At 37.2% G+C, this 19,978-nt stretch overlaps 1 protein-coding gene across 1 annotated transcript; it reads right to left on the minus strand.

Moving 5' to 3' along the window:
- Window positions 1–3,127: 3,127 nt before the first annotated feature.
- On the minus strand, window positions 3,128–4,896 carry LOC135166701 (uncharacterized). The gene is made up of 2 exons (XM_064129239.1): window positions 4,749–4,896; window positions 3,128–3,676 (listed from the first exon to the last, which is right to left on the minus strand). The coding sequence occupies exons 1-2, from the start codon at window positions 4,800–4,802 to the stop codon at window positions 3,410–3,412; spliced, it is 321 nt and encodes a 106-aa protein (XP_063985309.1). The 5' UTR covers window positions 4,803–4,896; the 3' UTR covers window positions 3,128–3,409.
- Between the last annotated feature and the right edge of the window lie 15,082 nt (window positions 4,897–19,978).

Consider the following 19,978-nt stretch of genomic DNA (forward strand, 5'->3'; position numbering starts at 1 on the left):
ATATGCGACATAGGGGGGTAATAAACGGCAAAGATATATCGAATACCGCAAAAACTATTTGAAACGATATCTTTTATTCGGGCGTGTATCGATTTGGAGGCAGTTTATTGACGATAAAAAATGTAAAATATTTTACTGCCTCCCCGGTATCTTCCCCCTCCCCTCCTCCTACCACCACCACCCCATTCTACCACTACTGAACCAGAATGACACTGAAAAATCGGGAGGAATAGGTGGGGTCTAGGGATACGGCCATACAATTCATTTACGACCATCTCAGGCGTAAACTACAGCACGCGCATATGTGTATTCATATTGAGAATTCAAAAGGGTGACAGAGGGGGGGAGGGTGGTGTACAGGGTGGGGGATCGGTGAGGTATAGATCAGGGGGTGAAGAGGGTCGTAATCAGACTCGTAAAGTGCGAGTTTATGGACCAACCCGTAGGTTTACGCAAAAACCCAATCATATTGGCATAACGATACCGACAGTTCCACCGAGTTATATGTTACACAGTGCAGAATGCTGCATGCTGCTCGGTGAACGGGCAAAGCGTGTGATTTGATGGGAGAATATGTACGCATGTACACAGGTATTGCAGGAAAATTCAATGGGCCTGGGGTATACCAAACGCCTGGTGGACTGAACGGAATACGTATTCACGAGCCATTTTCAGTTTTATTCCTGGGTTGGACGCTGTCCACGTACTATACCCGGTTATACGAGCACTTTTGTATGCACACCAGGGTAAAGTACACAGATTCTGGGTAATATTGGACATGGAGGAGGTGAAATGCCGAGGAGAGTACGATCGGTTGTTTCTGTTGCTTTCGAGGGGAATTGTTCGAATGTAAGGATTGAAATTTTTTTTAGTCGTTGTACGCACCCCTACAGGAAATGAAATTTTAGGTAAAAATTAGACCAGGGGGCGAAGGGAGGGACGAAGGTTAGTCACATTAGAAAAATTGACCTTCCAAGGCTAATTTTTCTAACAAAACTTGACGAAAAAGCGGTTGATTGTCATTTCGTCCCACATTTCGCACTCTAGAGGTTTAATTTTTACCCAAAATTTGGGAGGGGGGGGGGTAATTGGGGTGCAATTGTGGTGATCCTATTGCCCTAGGGGATGAGGAGTTTTTAAATTCATTTTTTCTTAATTTTTTATTTTCTAGAGGAAAAGATTTGGGAAAAAAGAAAGATGAAAGTTTTTTCTTTCAAATTGACAAAAAAATATTTTTTAAATTATGACTTCACGACATTCGCAAAGTTTGCCCTCTAAAAATAAGAAAGAAGAGTGAAAATAAGAGAGATACGAAGGAGAAGAGGATTACGACGATTCTGAATAAATTATTCAACAGTTAAATTCTCATTGTGGAAAACTTTGTTGAAACCATTCATTTTTCTTGCGTTTTTATTGAGATAATAATGAATGAAAATGGGGGAAGTGTGAAGTACTCGCTCAGAGCTAGTGATATAAAAATTGCGAAAATGCAATTTTTAGACATAAGTCAAGTACAGATCGATATTGTTCAACTCTATCAATCATCATTTCCCGAAATTCAATTTATCCATTAGTTTCGCAAAGTTTCAAATCACATTATCGTAGAATGTCGATTACTCCACAATTTTAAAAAATCTCAATTGATTGATAATTTATTGAAAAATTACCCCAAATTCGTGATCTTCCAAAACCAAAATTTTGAATCATCCAAAATATCTCTCCACGTTCTCATTCTCATAATAAAAAAATCCGCACTTTGTCGATGAATCAGCAGAAACTCTGAGCCGTTACATAACCGAGACAATTGTCCCTGGCGCGTCCCCCCGTGTCCTCCCAGAGTTAAAAAAAAAAATTACTTCATCACCGCAACAAAAAACTAACCGCGTATTATACCATTAAATGCTCCAACAAATGGACAGAATCCCAACAATTTCAAACCCCAACTACAAAAGACGAGCAATTCTTCTTCTTTTTTTCCCACCCCCAAGGTGAAAAAAAAAAACGTAAAATGTATCACGTTTCATTTTGCATGGGTTAGCGACACAGGGATATTGTCTCGGGCGCACACCTACATACACTGGAGACCTGCTGCGGTATTCAATTACTAACGAGTTTCAAGTATAAAGCAGTGCACGCGCTTGAATCGCGCCCAGTAAAGGAGCTTGTCACGCGTACATTTTTAACGAGACTGCGCTTTGCAGGCGCAGCCCATACCACAGTTACCCAGCAAACGAAACACCTATATAGGTATATTGAAAGAGCTTTTTACCCTCTGGCTTCAACTTGCGCGCAAGCCGACCGGTGTCGCGTCTACGTCCCTTCTCAACCCCAGACTTAATAGCCACGGGCTTGAAGTACACACCGTTGCCACCCTTCGTCCTTCACCGCCCCTCAGAAATTTGTCGTCGAGAGACTTTTGCTCACATCATGTACACCTGTCCATATTACACGGACTCTTTAATCTACAAGAGGGTCACTATACGGTTAATTGCACCAATTATATTTTACAAACCTTTGAAATATGTGTCTAGGTTAAAAGCGAGAGGGAGGTGAATTGAAATTAAATTTTAGTTTCAAGTTTTTTATTTTTTGGAGGTGAGGAATTTCTTCGAGGAGTATTTTCATGAGCTGAGAAATCAATGTGGGGGGTGAGGGATATTTTATTAGTGATATGGATCCAGATTGAGAGGTGGTAAAAGGTCAATTGAAATTCAATTTCAGTTTCAATTTTTTTTGGGAGACGAGGAAATTCTTTGAGGGAACTGTTCGGTGGTGGGAAGAAGTAAATTTTGGAAATGAATGATTAATCATTTTTAGGGAAGTGGAGACATTAGATTTTGATTTATCGGGAAGAATAGTGTCAATAGTGATAATTAATGTTGAATCGAAGAGTCAGCAATTTTTAGAAGAATTATATTGGACTTGTTTTGAGGGGATAAGTTATCAAATTTTATGCTGGTATTAACATTAGTATAATTTATATCTTTTAAATACATGTGAATGAATTTATGTAAAATTTCACGTTTAGTGGATTAGTAATAATAAGAATAATGCAATTGCATATGATTCAGGGAATAAAAATCATCATGTGAAGGAAGTTCTTCAAGTTAAATTAATTTTCAATCAATTGATTATTTCAAAGGTCTCTATTTTCACAGATTAAAGCTCTTACATTTCACAAGACCAATAGTACATTAAAAAAATTTCCAAAAACAATTAAAATTTTGTCAAATTCTATTAGAATAAATTATGATTAAAATTTCAATATAAATTTTCCTGTGCAAAGTCGAGAGGTGTGAAATATTTATTGGTACTTTTTCACAATTAACACCCTCATAAAAAGGGGGTAAAATGTCCCAATTACAGTCAATTCGCAAAGTTAGTAAATGTCTCTTGGCAAATGGAGCCGTTATATCATGTCATCAAAGATTGAACCCACTGTCATATTCTGCGCATAAAGTTTGGCCTGCTCCACTAACTCCTGTCCATCGGCAATACCCTGCTTGGAGTGTTCCTGAGCTGTGCCGAAGGCTTCCCTCACTGTTTCCTTAGCTGAGTCGATGGCCCGGTTAGCCGCGTCGTGCGCGTAGTCCCATGCTTCCCCTGCCTTTTCCTTCACACTATCCAAAGCCTCCTGAGCCCTCTCCTGGAACGTCTTATCCGGCACTGGTAGTCCCTGCGTATCGAACACTATTTCAAATTCACAACTTCTTAATGTCGAGGATAAAACTGCAGTTTACAGGCAAATTTCCCGGAATATTACTGCCCAATAGCTCATCAGGTTACTTAACATGTTTGAATTTAATGAACCAATTATTCCAGTCAATTACAGGGACAGAATCGATCAGTAAAAATGACGGACTTCAGTTTTTATTACGAAAGAGAGAAGAAGTTCAATAAAAATTATTTAGAAATTTTGTGATTAATAATTGGTGAGGGCACAGAGGGAAAATATAATTTTGCCAATTGTATTTGTTTTGAACAAGCAAATCCCCAAAATTTCCATCGGGAAATCCACTTTAAATTCTTGTCAGAGGAATATTTAATTGGCAAAATTATATTTTTCTTCCCGTGCGATCTGTGTGTTCCGTAATTTTTACTGAATATTTTCCTCCATAGTACCCCGGATACTCCGTCATGCCCTGGCTCTCCCTATCTGAAAAATGTCTGCAGAAGGTGTGTGAAATTCAGACATTCGTTCCTGCTGTGAAGTAAATCTGTTCCACTCCATCAAACATTCTCACGTGGAACACTGTTTTGCGGCGAAGCGAATTTTTTTCTCTCTACGATTTTTCAAAATACTTTTCCTTAATTCATCGCTATAAAAAATATACTGAACAGTGGGGATACGCAAGTGCTTCGATAATTTTTTATCCTGGAAACGCATATTAGCACTTGTATTTCCAAAATCGTAGTATTAAATTCCCCCACGAGGAAACGCAGCTCCAAAATTGTCAATATTTTTCCCATCCGGAGCAACAAAGTCCCCACCCGAAATTCCGGAAAAAATCCTCCCCTCATTCATAACTATTGAGTCTTTATTATTTATTTAATTTTTCCGTAAGAAAATATTTATTTTTCTAATAATTACGGAATGATAAAGTCCTCAGCGTAGCCACTTCCATTAGCTTTAATTTATAGCTGAACGAGCCCCCAACGACAAGTGAATTGACACAGCAAATAATTCATCTCCACCCCCAGAAGTTATAAATAAAATCACCTCCACTGTTATAAATTTATGAACACACCTGAACAAGGACAAAACAAGTAACGAGAAAAACTGCCATCATATACATCTTCATGGCTCGAGTATCAGTGATACACTGGTGTCCAGCTGTGGTTCATAATTCTGACATAGTTTGTGTCCCTGATACCGTCAGTAGCATTAATCACAGCTTATCCAGATAATCGTATTCATTGTGGAGTCTGAAGCCGGATGGAGCGCACGCAATTGTCATGTGAAGGCAAATTGTGGCCACATCAGGACTACAATAGAATGGGTTATATCGAAGGATGGAGTTGTAACCTCAGACGTGCCAGTCGGAGAATTATCGCGGTTAATTATGCCCGAGGCGCCGGGGCAAGGGGGTAATTCCCATTGACGACGACTCGTGGTTATTGAAATTCGGAAGATACGTTGTAATTATTTCGAGGTATTTGCGCATTTTTTTACTGGCTCACTGGTGCGAGGCGAGGAGCAATTATCGGAGAGATCATTCTTGCTAATAATTTCTTGCAGTGGAATACTGAAATAATTTTTATTGCGCCGGAAGTATGTTTTTATTGCGCAGGAGGATTTTACGGGGCTCGGGGTAATGATTAGTTTAGGTTTCCTTGAATTCTGGTTGTAATCATATCTCTTTATTCCTGAGTGTTCTTGCTGGCCTGAGATTATTGGCTTATTTAAAAAATTGAAAGAACGGTAGTAACTGGGGGACTGCAAGACTTCTTAATTTGAGATATTGGAAATTCAGTTTTTTTATAACATTTTTTACAATCGAATTGAAAATTTGAAATTGCTGTAATTTGGGGGTTGATTTTCTAGTTTATGGACATATTATGATCTCAATTGAGGAGAAATGAATTGATGATGTCCAGACACAACTTGCAGATATTTTTTATACACAAAAAAAATGGAATAAAAAATATTACCCAATAGACATGCGGTTTGTGGGTTTTAGACATTCGAAGTGGAATTTTTTGCTTCGCATGATAATAAAAATTATGATATAATTTGAAAATTGATACAGCAATTTCCTTGAAGTTTCAATCAACTAAACTCTCAATTGGATGTGATGTTTAATTTCCGCAATAAACTGAAAATTCTAGAAGTCATAGACATATCAGTGAGCATCTAACGTAAAACCCCACTTACCCCTAAATGAGCTTTACTTGAACATTGAGAGAAGCCGGTCATTATCGATGTTGTTCCCTTGAATGAGAATCAAAGTCGAACGTCTTTCATTTGAATTTATTAACTGAATTTTCTACTCAAAATTACGATACCGCAACTTGAATTTTCCTAAGTCACTTCCTTAATCGATAAATTCCCCTTGATTTCCCTAATTAAATAAAATAATATGAACAAAACTGCTCTCAATGAACAGACATTTCAAAACGTCAACGTTTTAAAAATGTCTTGACATATAAAATGGAATAAAAGTGTCCCAATCTCCGACACTATTTTTTCGAGTATGACGTTTTCAGAAAGGGTTTCATGATAAATTCAAGGGCCGTAAATTCCCATTTAATTCAAAATCACGGGAGAACCCTTGAAAATATGAAATACCCGACTGCATTAAAATATATGCGTACGTCTTTGGGCAACTGTTATTACCGTACCTCACCGGCATATCACGAAAAAGGAGTGAGGGAAAATTGTCGACAGTGAGGAGGGATGAGGAAGGGAGGCTGGAGCCAAAATCCGAGACAGCGACTACGCCAAGACCGGATGCGACTGTCACACGACCGAGGATCGTGTATCATCTTCCGACTACTTTTCCACGATATATGCTTGCAAAATTATTGTGGATGATAGTGTATTAGTGGAATTCTCAGGTTCGGTGGCCCTCTCGTACCCTTTAAACCCCTCCTAACCCCTCCTAACCCATGGTTATTAATCCTTTCCAGTGGCGTAGCGAGGTTTGAGTAGGGTGTGTGTATTTTCGTTCGTGCGGGTAGAAACCCAACCAAGTGGAATCCATAGACGTTAATTTATATCGTTCCCTGATCCACATGCCGCGAACGAATGACTCGGCTTTCCACACGTATCCGTGTACACAAAAGATCTTATCCGGCGAAACGCCGGATGAGTGTATTGTTGGAGTTTTATTGTATTAGGGAAAATGTGTGTTGATATTAATGAATATCAGACGCATTTCCCGGGATTTTGATTCAATTTTGTGTTGCGCAGATGGGAAATTTTCTGAAAAATTAATGTGGTGGGCACTAGAACGGAAGCACAATGTATTAGAATACTGGAATGTATTTTGATTGCAAAAATTCCTATCAATACCGTAAATTTTTTAATAAATTTCGTATTTAATTATGTGGGGTTCGTAAAATTGATAAAGATGATGGAACAGTTACACATTTTTTCACTGAACATTTCATACTTTTTCCTCAACGTGCACTGAAAAAATGTGTAACTGTTCCGTAATTTTTAGCGAATATTGTTTTGACTGGTAGACACGTATTTTTTAAAGAATTTTTCTCTCCGTGAGGGTCTTAAATTTTTAAGGACGAAAAGAGTGGGAGGAGGAGACTTATGTCAAAGGATTGTGGAGGAAATCATGTTTTCTGACATTTTCAAGGTTTTTCATCGACTTATTTTTTGGGGGAGTTATTCCGTTGGAATTGACCATTTTTATTTCAGAAGAGAATTGATGTCAGTCGAGGGTAGTTGCTGATTTAATTTCATGTCAGGACATTGTATGTTTGCTTTTGTTGGAATTATTGATGAGATGTACTTGTGCTTTTTGATCGTGTTCTTTTGACGGTGAAAATTGAAAGGGAAAATTTAGATTGGTTGAAGGGAAGTGGAGACTATTCACGTTTTATAATATTGACACACGTATGAGGAAATTGAATCGGAGCAAATTGCAATGGGATCTCCAATGAATTTTAAGAAAAGAAGTATGAAATTTTATAATTTTTTTTTCTCGAAATTCGCGTCACCATCGTTCCATGAAATTCAATGGGATTCTGATTTTCCTCCTCCATTTTTTCAAATTTCATTCAATTGCGAATTCAATTACATCTTCCATGAAACAGCTCTTCCAGCATTTTCCAGATCTGAATTTATTATATAAAAATTCACGTCAATTCTCCCAACGTCTCGCTATGATTTCACTTTTAAAAATTTATTGCTTCAATATCCGTCGAATTTTCAATTCTAAATTCTAGTATTCATCAGAATGACTCCAATTTCACTAAGTTTTCGCCGAAAATTTCATTGAAATTTTCATTTATTCACTTCTCACTCCTCTTCCACCCCGATATTGAATTGAAAATTCAAAAAATCCTGAACAATTCAGTACAACATCTCGGCATCAGCAATTCTCAGAATTGTATCAGAAATTTCAAACGCCAAAGGACATTCCCCACACGCTCAGTTCCACCACCGAGACACTTGAGTTAGCATCAGCTCCCAGAGTGGAGCCATAACCCAGTCCGCGAATGTTGTCACGTACAACAATGAGCGTAGAGTTAGCATACAGAGTTGTTAGATCCCCCAGAAATTGTTGGTATCTGCTTCATGACCAGCTATCTTCCTGACGATACTTTCCCGTACAGTGCCCTCCCCCAATGCCACTCCAATCTTTCCATTATCATCATTTGCAATTTGGCGAATGTATGTCTGTCACGTGGCTGTTGAATCAGGGCCCTGTCTGGATTAAGGTCTGACGCGCATTATGCCATATTCCGAGCCAAACTCATATACAGTATAATAAGTAGGTACCGGCTGGTTGTAACTGCCTTCGCACCGCACGCGCCACAACTTTTCATATAACGCACCCTCAAAGTCATTTCATCTAATATTAAACGTATTATTATACTGATATATATGGGACTGCATTCAAGCCTTATTTTTCACTAATTTTCTAGTTGGTTCCGAGGGTAATTCGGAACGACCTGGAAAACTGAGAAAAAAAATTGTTTTTGCAAAATATTCATTTACTTCAGAGTATTTATTTTTTCCAGGCGAGTCAATTACTAGAAATCGTAATCAGGTTCGAATTACGACAATTGCAGTGTCCCAGAACATTATCGTATCAGTTAAAATCCTTCAACAATTATGAACATTAAAAAATTCATCCAAATTCTTCACTTCAGACAATCAGAAATTTTGAAAAATGAAAAATCATGAACTTGTCTGATTTAGATCCTCTGGAAGCGACTCAATCTAAGAAATATAATTTTGGAAAAATGAATATCTGTCCCAAGTAAATAAAGATTTAGCAAAAAAATTTTTTTCTCAGTAAAATCGAGTCGTCATCCAAGCAAAAATATATTTTTTAATTAACTAGTTATTTCACTGTTCATACATTCACCAGACAAAATTACGTTTAAAATTAAAATCCTGCGACGTACATTGTATGCAAACTAGTTAATTAATTTTACCTTTTTTCAATGTAGGTGTATTCACTAAAAAAAAACAACTTTTAATGAAACGAACGTAACCCATTAATCTCGTAGAACAAATGATTAACGCAAGATGTTATTCCTCATGAATAATAAAAAACATACGAAAATCGTCATAATGATTATCCTCACCATAACGTCTCCTCGACGAAAATATTTCTCACTCAACGGAATAAAATTTATCAAGCTCCCAGTGCAGCACCGAAAGAAATTTCGGCTGACTCGTTACTACGTTTCATTACCCTTTCCTCCACCTTACATTTCATTATCTAAACTAGCCCAGCCCCCGATAAATTCTCACAACAGATGTAAAAGCGTAAATTTTATTTCCCCTTATCTCGCCCATTGTTTCACTCCACTTCTCGTGATTATGTTTTATTAAAGCACTCTTCCTCGAGTCTCTCCCAAGGCCTGCACCAAAGTATTAATTAGACAAGTTAGGAACAATAGCTTTTATTCGTGAAAGGCCAGCAGAAAGTTCCCACTCCCCTCACCCCCTCCCCCTCGAAAATGCCACGGGCCACAGGCGATTAAATATCGTTAATTCGATACTTTGGAAAATATTCAAACAACTTGTTGAATAAATCATCTACTTAACCCGGAAATTCATCATCTATTTTTCACGCTCCCTTCGTCCCAAGGGACTGAACACCAAATTGACTTCATTAGAAATTGAGCTTATCGCATGACGAGATAAGTTGAGGGCGCATTATTCGTTTTACAAGGCCTCGACAATGATTGCATTGTCCATTATTTTGGTAATTAGAAATTAAGTTGAAAAAAATAAAACAATAAAAGAACAAAGTTTCACGAGATTTTGCTCCGAAATCACCTGTTTCCAAAGCAATTACCAAAAATATTGAGTCCAACTTATCAAGTTCAGTCCCATCGTCACTGCAGAATTTCGTCTCCAGCGGAGAAGACAAATTGGCCCTTTGTCTCCAATCTTTCCCTCGATTTCCAATAAGAATCCCCCCAACCAAAAGTTATCGATCACTTTAGCTCAGATTTTCACGTAATTTCCACTCCAATTTGTCCCGCGTATCTGTAATCTCCCCTTTGTTTCCACTCCTCTCAATTTTATTTTTTATCCGAACAAAGACCAAGCACATCATTCCGAGAATAGTAAAAAATGGTAGTAGAGACAACGCCTACTTTAAAAACGCAATCACTCAGGATATTACTGTCTAGCATAGGTGTATTTTATGGGGGGGGAAAAAAGGATGAACGACCGCGGTAGGGATTCATAATTTTATGGCAATTTTCCAGAGTCATATATTTTTCGATGAGTCACGATATATATCAGTCTCGGTATAAGACCGGAACGGGAAACCGTCAATCGTATGGGCGAGATACTAACATATTGCCTGGTACCCGTATACGTACCTGAGAACCACCGCATGAATGAAAAAATCGTAAATAATCAAATGGGTTCATCTGTTATTTTTTTTTCTTATTTTATGCTCCTGAAGGGAAGTAATGTAATCATTTGAATTTAAATTTGCTACATATTGCTGAGACGATCGTACATATTTTTTAATGATTTTTTTTCGTTTACATTTTTAATTTTTGAAAATCTTCACTTCTGAACTATTTTTTCTATTTCTCGTAAATGTTCGGATTATTTTAATTAATTAATTCATAAGAACTAGTTCGGGGAATTTCATTCCATTTAATGAAATAGATAAATAAATAATACAGGTATACATAAATAAATAAAGACTGATATGTGAACGAAAAAATGTCAATCGTCGATTTTGAGGGAATTAATAATAGTTATATACATAGCAGGAGGCATTTTCATCTTTTTTTGTAGTGCTATGGAACTAGTGTTGAAACTATTTTGTCTCTGTCGGGCTCAACACTTTAGTTGGAGTTCATTCAACCAACTTTGGAGTATTCCGAGAAGATGTTGCTGTCACGAACTGATTTCACCGGCAATCCGTCCCCAGGAGTTCCCTCATCACTCATCAATATCATCGAAACTCCCGTCCGAAATAGGTCAATTACGCTAAACCGATTGAAAAGCCCAGTGCCATAAACTATTGTAAATTCACGTCGTGCATCGTCGTATAGTTGACGCCTTGTGTATATTGATTATCCGTCTAGTCAACCACTGCAATGCACCAGTCGATTCCATTTACTCCCGAATTTGCATTCTCTTATTTTCTCAAATATTGAATTTTTTTTTGTTGTTGAATGACAATAAGCATTTCGTGCTTGAACTCTTTGGCATCGAATGCGAGGAATGAAGAAGGGGAGAGGTCCATTCTGATATTAAAAGCATTGAGCGGTTTTTCAGAGGAAATGACAGTTTTTTTGTACTCTAATTTTTTTTTGTTGACTACCAAATTGGTTTAGCGAACGATTACAGCTGAGTGGTTGGGGATTTAAAGGTTTTACGTATTTTCCGGGGATGTTCAATTGTCATTCAGAGACAATTTTTTTAATGAAATTTCCGCTACAGGGAATTTTGAAATTGAAAATTCGTAAAATTTCATGATAATCGAGGGAGGCTGTTCACCTCGGGGCATCTAATGAATATTAATGGTCAATAAATATATAAATGTACATCAGTATATGTACATACAATTATGTTTTTGATTTTCTATTTATTGAATATTAACTATAATAATTATCTCATATTTTATAATCAGACAAAAAATGTCCAATTAAATATTTTCATCCGGACGTTAAAACTCTTATCATCAGGTCATTAAACCCGTATTGCAGTTGGTGTGAAAAATTATTTACCCCCCCCCCCCCAATCGAATAAAATTTTTTACACCCAACGTTTCGAATTTGCCCAGTAAAATCCATTTAATTCATTGACACAGAAATTAATGTTTCAATTACACTATCACCACAGAGACATTCACTTTCTGAATGAAAGTCCAGTGTTTCTCGACACCCGTAAAACCGTATTTTCCGGTTAAAGTTACAGTCCCCGGGACTCGAACCAATTGATTACATGAATTATATATCCCACCCACAAATACGTTACTGGGTTTATAGCAGTGGGAGGGTCCACACCCACGTATTTATTCTCGTTGGACGGTCATCAAAGTGTCCCTCAATCGAGCTACACGTAACCATCAGACTCGTAAAAACATCATGAAATGAACACTGTACTGTTAAATATTTGTGGCTTAAATTTCCGACATATTTCTTGGAAATGTTTATAGCACGCAGGTCCAGTGGAATTTCAAAGGGGTGGGTGATTGAAAATTCAGAATTTTATGGGAAAATCAATGCAAATTGGGGAATAAATTTTTCAAATGCTCAACTGTTGGAGAGTCAATGCTATTCGGTATGACACGCTCATGTTTTTATGTCAGATTTAAATATGCGAGGAGGGGAGGGAAGGCGGAGGGTTACCATAATTTAGCCCTGAAAAATTTTGGATTTCGTGGAGGTTTGAGTGCAGAGCTTTCATATTAAAATTTAAATTAACTCAACGATGTCTATGACATCTTTCTAACAAAATTACATGACACTTGTCCTGAATTTCAACCGTAAAATTTTTCAAATGTTTAAAAAAATATAACTTGAAAGTTGAATTGAAATATTGACATTATTTTTATTAATTAACGATTCATTATAACTTCACATTAAATGTTGATTAAGCTAATGACTTCTCCCTTTTCACTGGAGCTTCCCACTGATGTCTAACGATTGTCTCATAATGATCGCAATTACTAATTAAAAATTTCCTGTCATTCAGTATTAAACGTTGATATTTTCTATTGAAATGTTACCAAAATTGTTGAGTTCTCGTTTTCCTCCCGGAAAGACCGAAATTTCATTGAATTTCTCTCTACGAATTTCCATTTCTGGGTTAATAATCCCAAGCGGATGTGCTTTTACCATAAATAGAACCGCGAACTCTTTCCCCACAATCAGTCTCTCATCCTCTTCCATCACCTCACGACACTGAATGAGATATTATGAGAGAGTCCTGACTCTCTCAACACTCCAGACGACGTAGACATGTAGGTAGGTTACCCGCAGGTATATTTTCATGCAAATGCCCCCTACCCCCCTCCCCCTTCGCCCTCTGCCCATTTTTTTCTGGTTCTCGTCGAGTACAAAGCTGACGCTGGGAACAATGGCGCTTGAATTCGTCTCGAGCCAGTATAAAATTGTCGGGAAATTTTGTGAAATTAAAAATTCCAGGTAAATTACAACGTGAAAATTTCATAAGCTCCTGGGGTACGACCTCCGCAAAATCACAATTTCTCAACTTTGAAGTTGAAAATCATGAAATCATATTAAACTCTATATATGCATGTATGCGGCTTTTACATTTCATCTCATTCAACCAGTCGACTCGCGCATTCGTGTTGTATTCTTTTAAGGAGAAAAGGAATAACAAGTTCAGACGTTGTACGCCGGAGCGCGTCATTTACCGAAGAGATTTTCATTAATGACTTGTGCTTTTTAAATTTTCAGGCAAAAGAAATATCGAAATGAGGTCAAATTGGTGATGTTTATGAAATTAATTTTTTGTTGATATAAATTGGAAAATTTTGGTTTCTCTGGAAGAACAGACACCAGATAATTACAATTTTTCAGTTTTAGATTACGTTGACATAATTTTTTTTTGATGAAAGTGGAACTTAGGTGATATGATTTGGGATTTTTTTGGTAAACTTGTTAAATTAAAAGCTCGAAGGAGACTGAGCTGATAAAATTTCATCATCTTTTAACTAAAATTGCTGAATGTTGAAGGTAAAAATCAGAAAATCATATTAAATTTTTTACATATGCATGTGTACACGATCTTATATTTGTCTCTTTCAAGCAGTGGCCTCGCTCATTCCTGTTGTATTCTTACAAAAGAGAAGAGGAATGAAAAATGCAGACGCTGTGTAGCATTTCACCATCCCCTGATGACATTTTCTCCCTGCAAATCTACGGAAATATTTTTCTAGGGAAAAAATCAAAGTAAAAAATACTTTTATTTTTATTAAACAAATACTCAGAGCTCTCAATATTACAGTGCATCCCCCTTTCTCCATGGCTGATATTCAATACCAAAGAGCTCAAGCACCGAATGCTTGTTGTCATTCATCAAAGAAAATTCAATATTGGGGAAGGTAGGAGAATGCAAATTCGCTGCAGAGAACAATAGCGCTTGGATTCGTACTGACAATGTACAATTGTAAATGAACTTCTGATATTAAAAAAATCCGGTAAATTACAACGTAAAGAATTACATCATTTCTCAGAAGACCACCTGACTAAAATTGTGTTTTCAACGTTAATTATCACTAAACATCAAAATAATTTCGGTGCTAATTACCGGGAAAGGAGAATTCTTTAAAAATTACGTGCCTATTCCATGATTTGCCTCATTAAAACAATATTCGGTAAAAATTACGGAACAGTTACGTACTTTAACAATGAAATTCCAGCAAAAATTCCAAAACGTTCCAGAAAAAATGTGGAACCTTAAGCGGAAAAATAAGTAACTATTCAGTAATTTTGACTGAATACTGTGTTGACTGTGTTAATTTCTATCACAATCACACTATAAAAATGATTAGATTTTTCTCTCCGTCAAAACGTCGTATTTCTTCGATTTTTAATTTTCTCAATTAGATAATCATTGAAGAATATCGAACAATCCCCATTACTCATCCAGTTATCCCTCAAACAAGTAACTGTTAAATTGAATAATCAACAATCAGAGCATTCTCCTGGAAAACCATGAAATCACATTACCCCCTTTTCCATATGCATGCCTAGGCGCTCCTCCATTCGTCTCATTTAAGCATTCGTCCCGTACATTCGTGTTATGTTGTCTTACCAGGGAGACACAAAAAAAAAATATCAGACGTCGCATTGTCCCATCCACCGGTGACATTTTCTCCCCGAGCAAGAGCTTGCCGGTGCAAACCCAAACTAACGTTTATGATGATGAGGGACTCTGTGCGCCATTACACGGCCGAGAGTCACTAGTCGACCAAACACAATCTATCTCTTTATCGTCGTTTCCTCTCGGGCTGAATACCCGGGGATTAAGTCGCTCTAAAGAGAGACAGAGGATCCGAGGTAGACGGTGAACAGCCATGTACACCTAGTGCAGATAACCATATAGTCAGAGTAGATAGTAGGAAAATGGCTAGACGAGAATCGCTTTTAGAGGGTGCGAGAGAAGGAGTTGGGGATGTGGAGACCCCCGAAGACTCCCTTTTTCAACTTTTCTTTCTTTCCTCGCCTCCTCATCACATCCAACATCATCCCCATCGTCTCCCTCGTCCTCCTCCCTCCCATCCAGAGCCGCCAACAGCCCTGAATCCGTTGAATATAACAGTCTTCCCTGTGTTTCCCGAAAAGTCTTTGCCAACTTTTTCCTTCAGTCTTCTCTCTACTTTTCTGAATAAGCCCACGTATTTCAAATAGACGGATTTTATATATACTTGGGAGATAAGATTTATTGCCAAATTGAAGGATGAGAATTTTCACGCCTCTCTGAGGGCAACTGGTTCTCTCGGCGATGAGGTCTTTCCAGGAAATTCCGGGAAACGATTTTTTTCATTGAGCAATATTGGGAGTTCGTCACTTTGATTAAGGAAATAATTTTCAGATTACTTTTTTGCATTTTTTGAATTTATAGTGATGGGACTTATAATGTAGCTTATTTATATTGTTATTTTATTACTTCATATTACTTTCTTTAGGAATTTTTTGACGAGAGAAATTCAGATTTTTTCAGGTAAATTAAATCAGTTTTCGTAATTTTTAAAAATGAGAATTTTAAATAGATTATGTCGTTCTAGAATTTTTATTTGAAGAGGGTCTTCCATTCCATTTTTCGAGCTTCTGAAATGAACAATAAATCCGTGAATATTCAATAAATAATTTCACAAAATTTTTAATTAATGGAGAAGTTCTTTCATTTTTCCCACAAAAAATCCCGTAAATGGAAGTGACTCGAAATCTCCCTGAAACAGTCGTTACATAAAAAAAAGTCCACGTTTCCCAGAAAACTCAGTAATAAAAACATTTCAAAGTAACTCTACTTTAATTCTAGGGTTTTTTATTGTGATTTTAATTCTAGGGTAAAATTTCCGTGCTACACCCACTGAACTGGAGTCAAATCCTCGAATACAGAATGAAAAATCACCCGCATTTTTTGCTCCACCACTGCCCACGACTCCTCTTTCAACTGAGAAATTAAAAATACTATTTTATGTGACGTTAATCATTGTATGAGTTATTACGGTGGAACAATAAAAGATGAGAGACTATGGGTGAAGAGGTGAGCGGGTGGATAGAGTAGTAGTGCGCTTTTGGAAAGTGGAAAATGCCAGTCCGGAGAGAGTAAATTCAGTCTGGCTTGTGAGGGACTAAAGATCGTCGGTGTAATCACATTAGCGGATCCATTAGCGAGTGACTGGCGCCAAAACTCGACTCGCTTTTGATTGTCTGCGCGTTTCAGTGTCGTAAGGGGGATCTCTTCCCACTGAGCAAAGAGATGGAAAAGAGGAATGGGAAGGGTAAGGGGTTGAGAGGGAACAAATTTACCAGTGGATGATACCCTATTTCAAATAGAACTAATGACAATTGACTCGTGCTGAGACGCTGGAATACTCGCTGTTTAAATATTTTTGCGTTTAATAACCGTGAAGGTCTGGAGAATGAATGATTGAGGAAAGAACAAGGTATCAAGTCTAGGGGTTGATGAGGAGAGAAAGTGCAGCTGGAGAGAGAGAGAGAGAGAGAGAGAGAGAGAGTATCAAAGTATTTTTTTATTTTAGCAAAAAAACGCGAATTTTCGGTGATCAAATTTGTTTATCAAAATATTTTGAACGAATTGATTTTCATTAGAAATATTCTGAGCAATTTTGAACAGAATTTTCATTTTTAAGTGATTGTTTATGAATTATCATAAAGGAAAAGACAAATATATTTTTAAAAATAAATTTTTTCAATTATTTCAGCGATATTGCGGTTCAAATTTAGACGAGTAAAATAATACCATCGTTATTTATAAATATAATTAATTGAAGAGTTTTCAGTTCTCTGTTCATTAAAAAAATGTGATTGCATTTGGTTTCACAGAATTCCAAGCATTCATTATTATTTTCCTGTATGTGCTGAACTTCCAAAGCGTTTCGTCTTTAAATATTCCCGCTTTGGTAACAATGATGAATGAAAACGGTAAATGAAACCCCCTCCATTCCAGGAAAGTTTTTAAAAATAATGACAGTGCAGGTGACCATATCCTCTCGCCCCCAATTAACACGAATGCAAATAACAGTAAATAAATGGTATGAAACATATCACATAATTTCATCTCATTTTCCGTATTCCCGTGCATCGGAAATGCCCAATCACGAATTTTCACGTGCAATATCTCACTTGATAATCACAAATTGAAGCCATTTGAAGAACTAACCCCCGGAGGAACGAAAAATTCACGTGAAATGTTCACCTGACTGTGGATTGTGAGCCCTTTGGCGCTGACAAGGTGGAAAAGAGACAACTAGTTTGGGATACCCTCGGTATATACTCGATGCTGATGCGCTCGGTTGGCTTATAGGTACTCGGAACCCGCAGGGTATTATTAGGATCGGACCCGAACGTAATGACTTAATACCACGCGAATGTGTTGGTTGTTTCGATGGGACCCATGTGCGTGTTTCGCTGGGTGAGGTTTCTTGCTACCTCTCCCAGACCGTGAAACGACATACAGCGGTGAAAAACGAAGCAAAAACAGGCTTGAAAAATCCGCATAAAAACCGATGCAAAGGGAATAAAAAATTGTTAACTGCATTTAAAAAATTCACCATTTGTCTACAGAAATTCCGAAGCAGAAAGGTGTCTTCTAATAAATTGAATTCAATTGTTTAACACCTAAAAAATTCCGGTAAAAATTACCCGAATGGTTTTCCCTTTAGCCGGTAAAAATTATCCTATGATACACGCGAGAGAAACATTCCCGCATTCTAGTCTGTTGCACCTCGATTCTCGTGCCCGTCACAGTAATTTTGCACAGACTTTCGTCTCCGTATACAATCAATTCTAATCACTAGTTAAAAAATGAGCAGATTGCGATGCAATTAATTATCATATTAATATTTTTTTGTGGGTTCAATTGTACAGCTCAGAAAAATTTCGATAAACACCAACAATTCCATAAAATTCACTGTACCTCACCGATCCTACATTTTCTTTAATTAATAATGATAATGATAATAATCGTATTACAGTAATACGTGCATAAATGCAGTAACTGGTCCCCACCGAGACGGGATTACTAATGACTTCATCAAGACACGCTGCCTGCCTAGACGTGATTAAAGTAATTACTCCCCTGTACATACACCGTTTGGTTTTCTCTCTCTCTCCCTCTGATGCATCTCCTTACTTGTCTTCATTATATGAGTAATCCCTTCGTAATTCCCCCGAAACTTTACTAAATCAAGTTATTGCTGTTTTCCCGGAGAATTGAATAATACGCCAGGAAAATGTTGGGGAAAAATTTTGTGGAAAATCTAGCTAAACGGTGATGTATTAAAAATTATTCAAGTAGAAGATGTCACGATTCGTTCAGCCAAAAAATTACTGCGGAAGTAAGAACAATAGCAAGTCCAAATTTGGTGGTAAATTAATTTTTTTAATGAAATTCAAGGCTTTATCAAGTTTAACATTTAACGTTGCACTTTTCACATCTCCTCGTGCAGTAAATGCCGGATAACGCACGCGTCAGGGAGTCGTGATGTAAAATTCCGCACGAAACACGTGCGGAATATAGTTCCTCATTCGAGTGCTTATGAACCTCGTTTGCGGTTCGTTGTGACCCTCATACTTCTCTCAAAATGTGAAGCACACTCGTTACGTAATCCCATTTTTTTAAGAATTACGATCTTAGTCTGCAGAACATTGTGAATAAATGAAATCCAATTGTGATGCGATTGTTTGTGTTCATTTTCAGCGAAAAATGGAATGATAAGTTTATAAATCTATTTTCCAGAAATTGTGAATGTTAAATCACAATAAAAATTTCCTGGATCCGCTACGGTAATTTCCGAGCGAAATTCTCGGTCTCATAAAAAATACACAGAGCAAAAAATTCTTTAAACATTACGTACCTTTTTCGTAATCTGCTAGTCAAAACAGTATTCAGTAAAAATAATGTAACAGTTAAGTATTTTTTCACTGAACGTTCCCTTCGTTTTTTGGACCATTCTGGTCTTTTTCCTGAAAGTTCACTGAAAAAGTCCGTAACTGTTCCGTAATTTTACCCGACTATTATTTTAACTGTCAGATTACGGAACAGTCACGTGATTTTTGAAGAATTTTCTCTCTCCGTGTAGGATATTTCAATTTTCCGTATAGAAATTCTCCCTTCAGACCGAAAAATCCATCGGCCGAGTGGTGAACCAAAATTAACCGAGTAATTTTTTCCTCAACCATGTCTAATGATGTACAAATCCCATAAGTTTTCCGTTTCTCTCGCAACAAATTCAGCGTTAATGAAAGGAGTGAAATAACCCCCTATAAATCCCTGGCTGCAGAGTCCCAGACTCCGCCCAAATCCCTGGATTTAAAATCCCCGTAAAACCCGGAAATTATTCCCCATTGATCCCCAGGTATACATGTGTTAATAAGGAAATGATCAATCACCAGATGATTATCGATTAACTTGATCTCCCCGTGGTATCGGTTAATTGTGGTATAATCGACGGATAACGACTCAACCAATAATCTCTCAAGCCTCGTTAATCAGCACCTGCACCTAACAGGATGCATATGACTGGGCTCAGTCACTTTTGTGGTGTTTGTACAGTCATTTTTAAAATGTTCTACGCTCACGCGATCA

Source organism: Diachasmimorpha longicaudata, chromosome 10 (genome assembly GCF_034640455.1).
Source record: "Diachasmimorpha longicaudata isolate KC_UGA_2023 chromosome 10, iyDiaLong2, whole genome shotgun sequence".
Classification (NCBI taxonomy): Eukaryota; Metazoa; Arthropoda; class Insecta; order Hymenoptera; family Braconidae; genus Diachasmimorpha; species Diachasmimorpha longicaudata.

Excerpts from the sequence above, each read along its gene's own strand:
- LOC135166701 (XM_064129239.1), bottom strand. The coding sequence starts at position 4,802 with ATGAAGATGTATATGATGGCAGTTTTTCTCGTTACTTGTTTTGTCCTT. Across the intron at positions 3,677-4,748 it reads CTTGTTTTGTCCTTGTTCAG|GGACTACCAGTGCCGGATAA; the intron begins GTGTGTTCATAA and ends TTCGATACGCAG.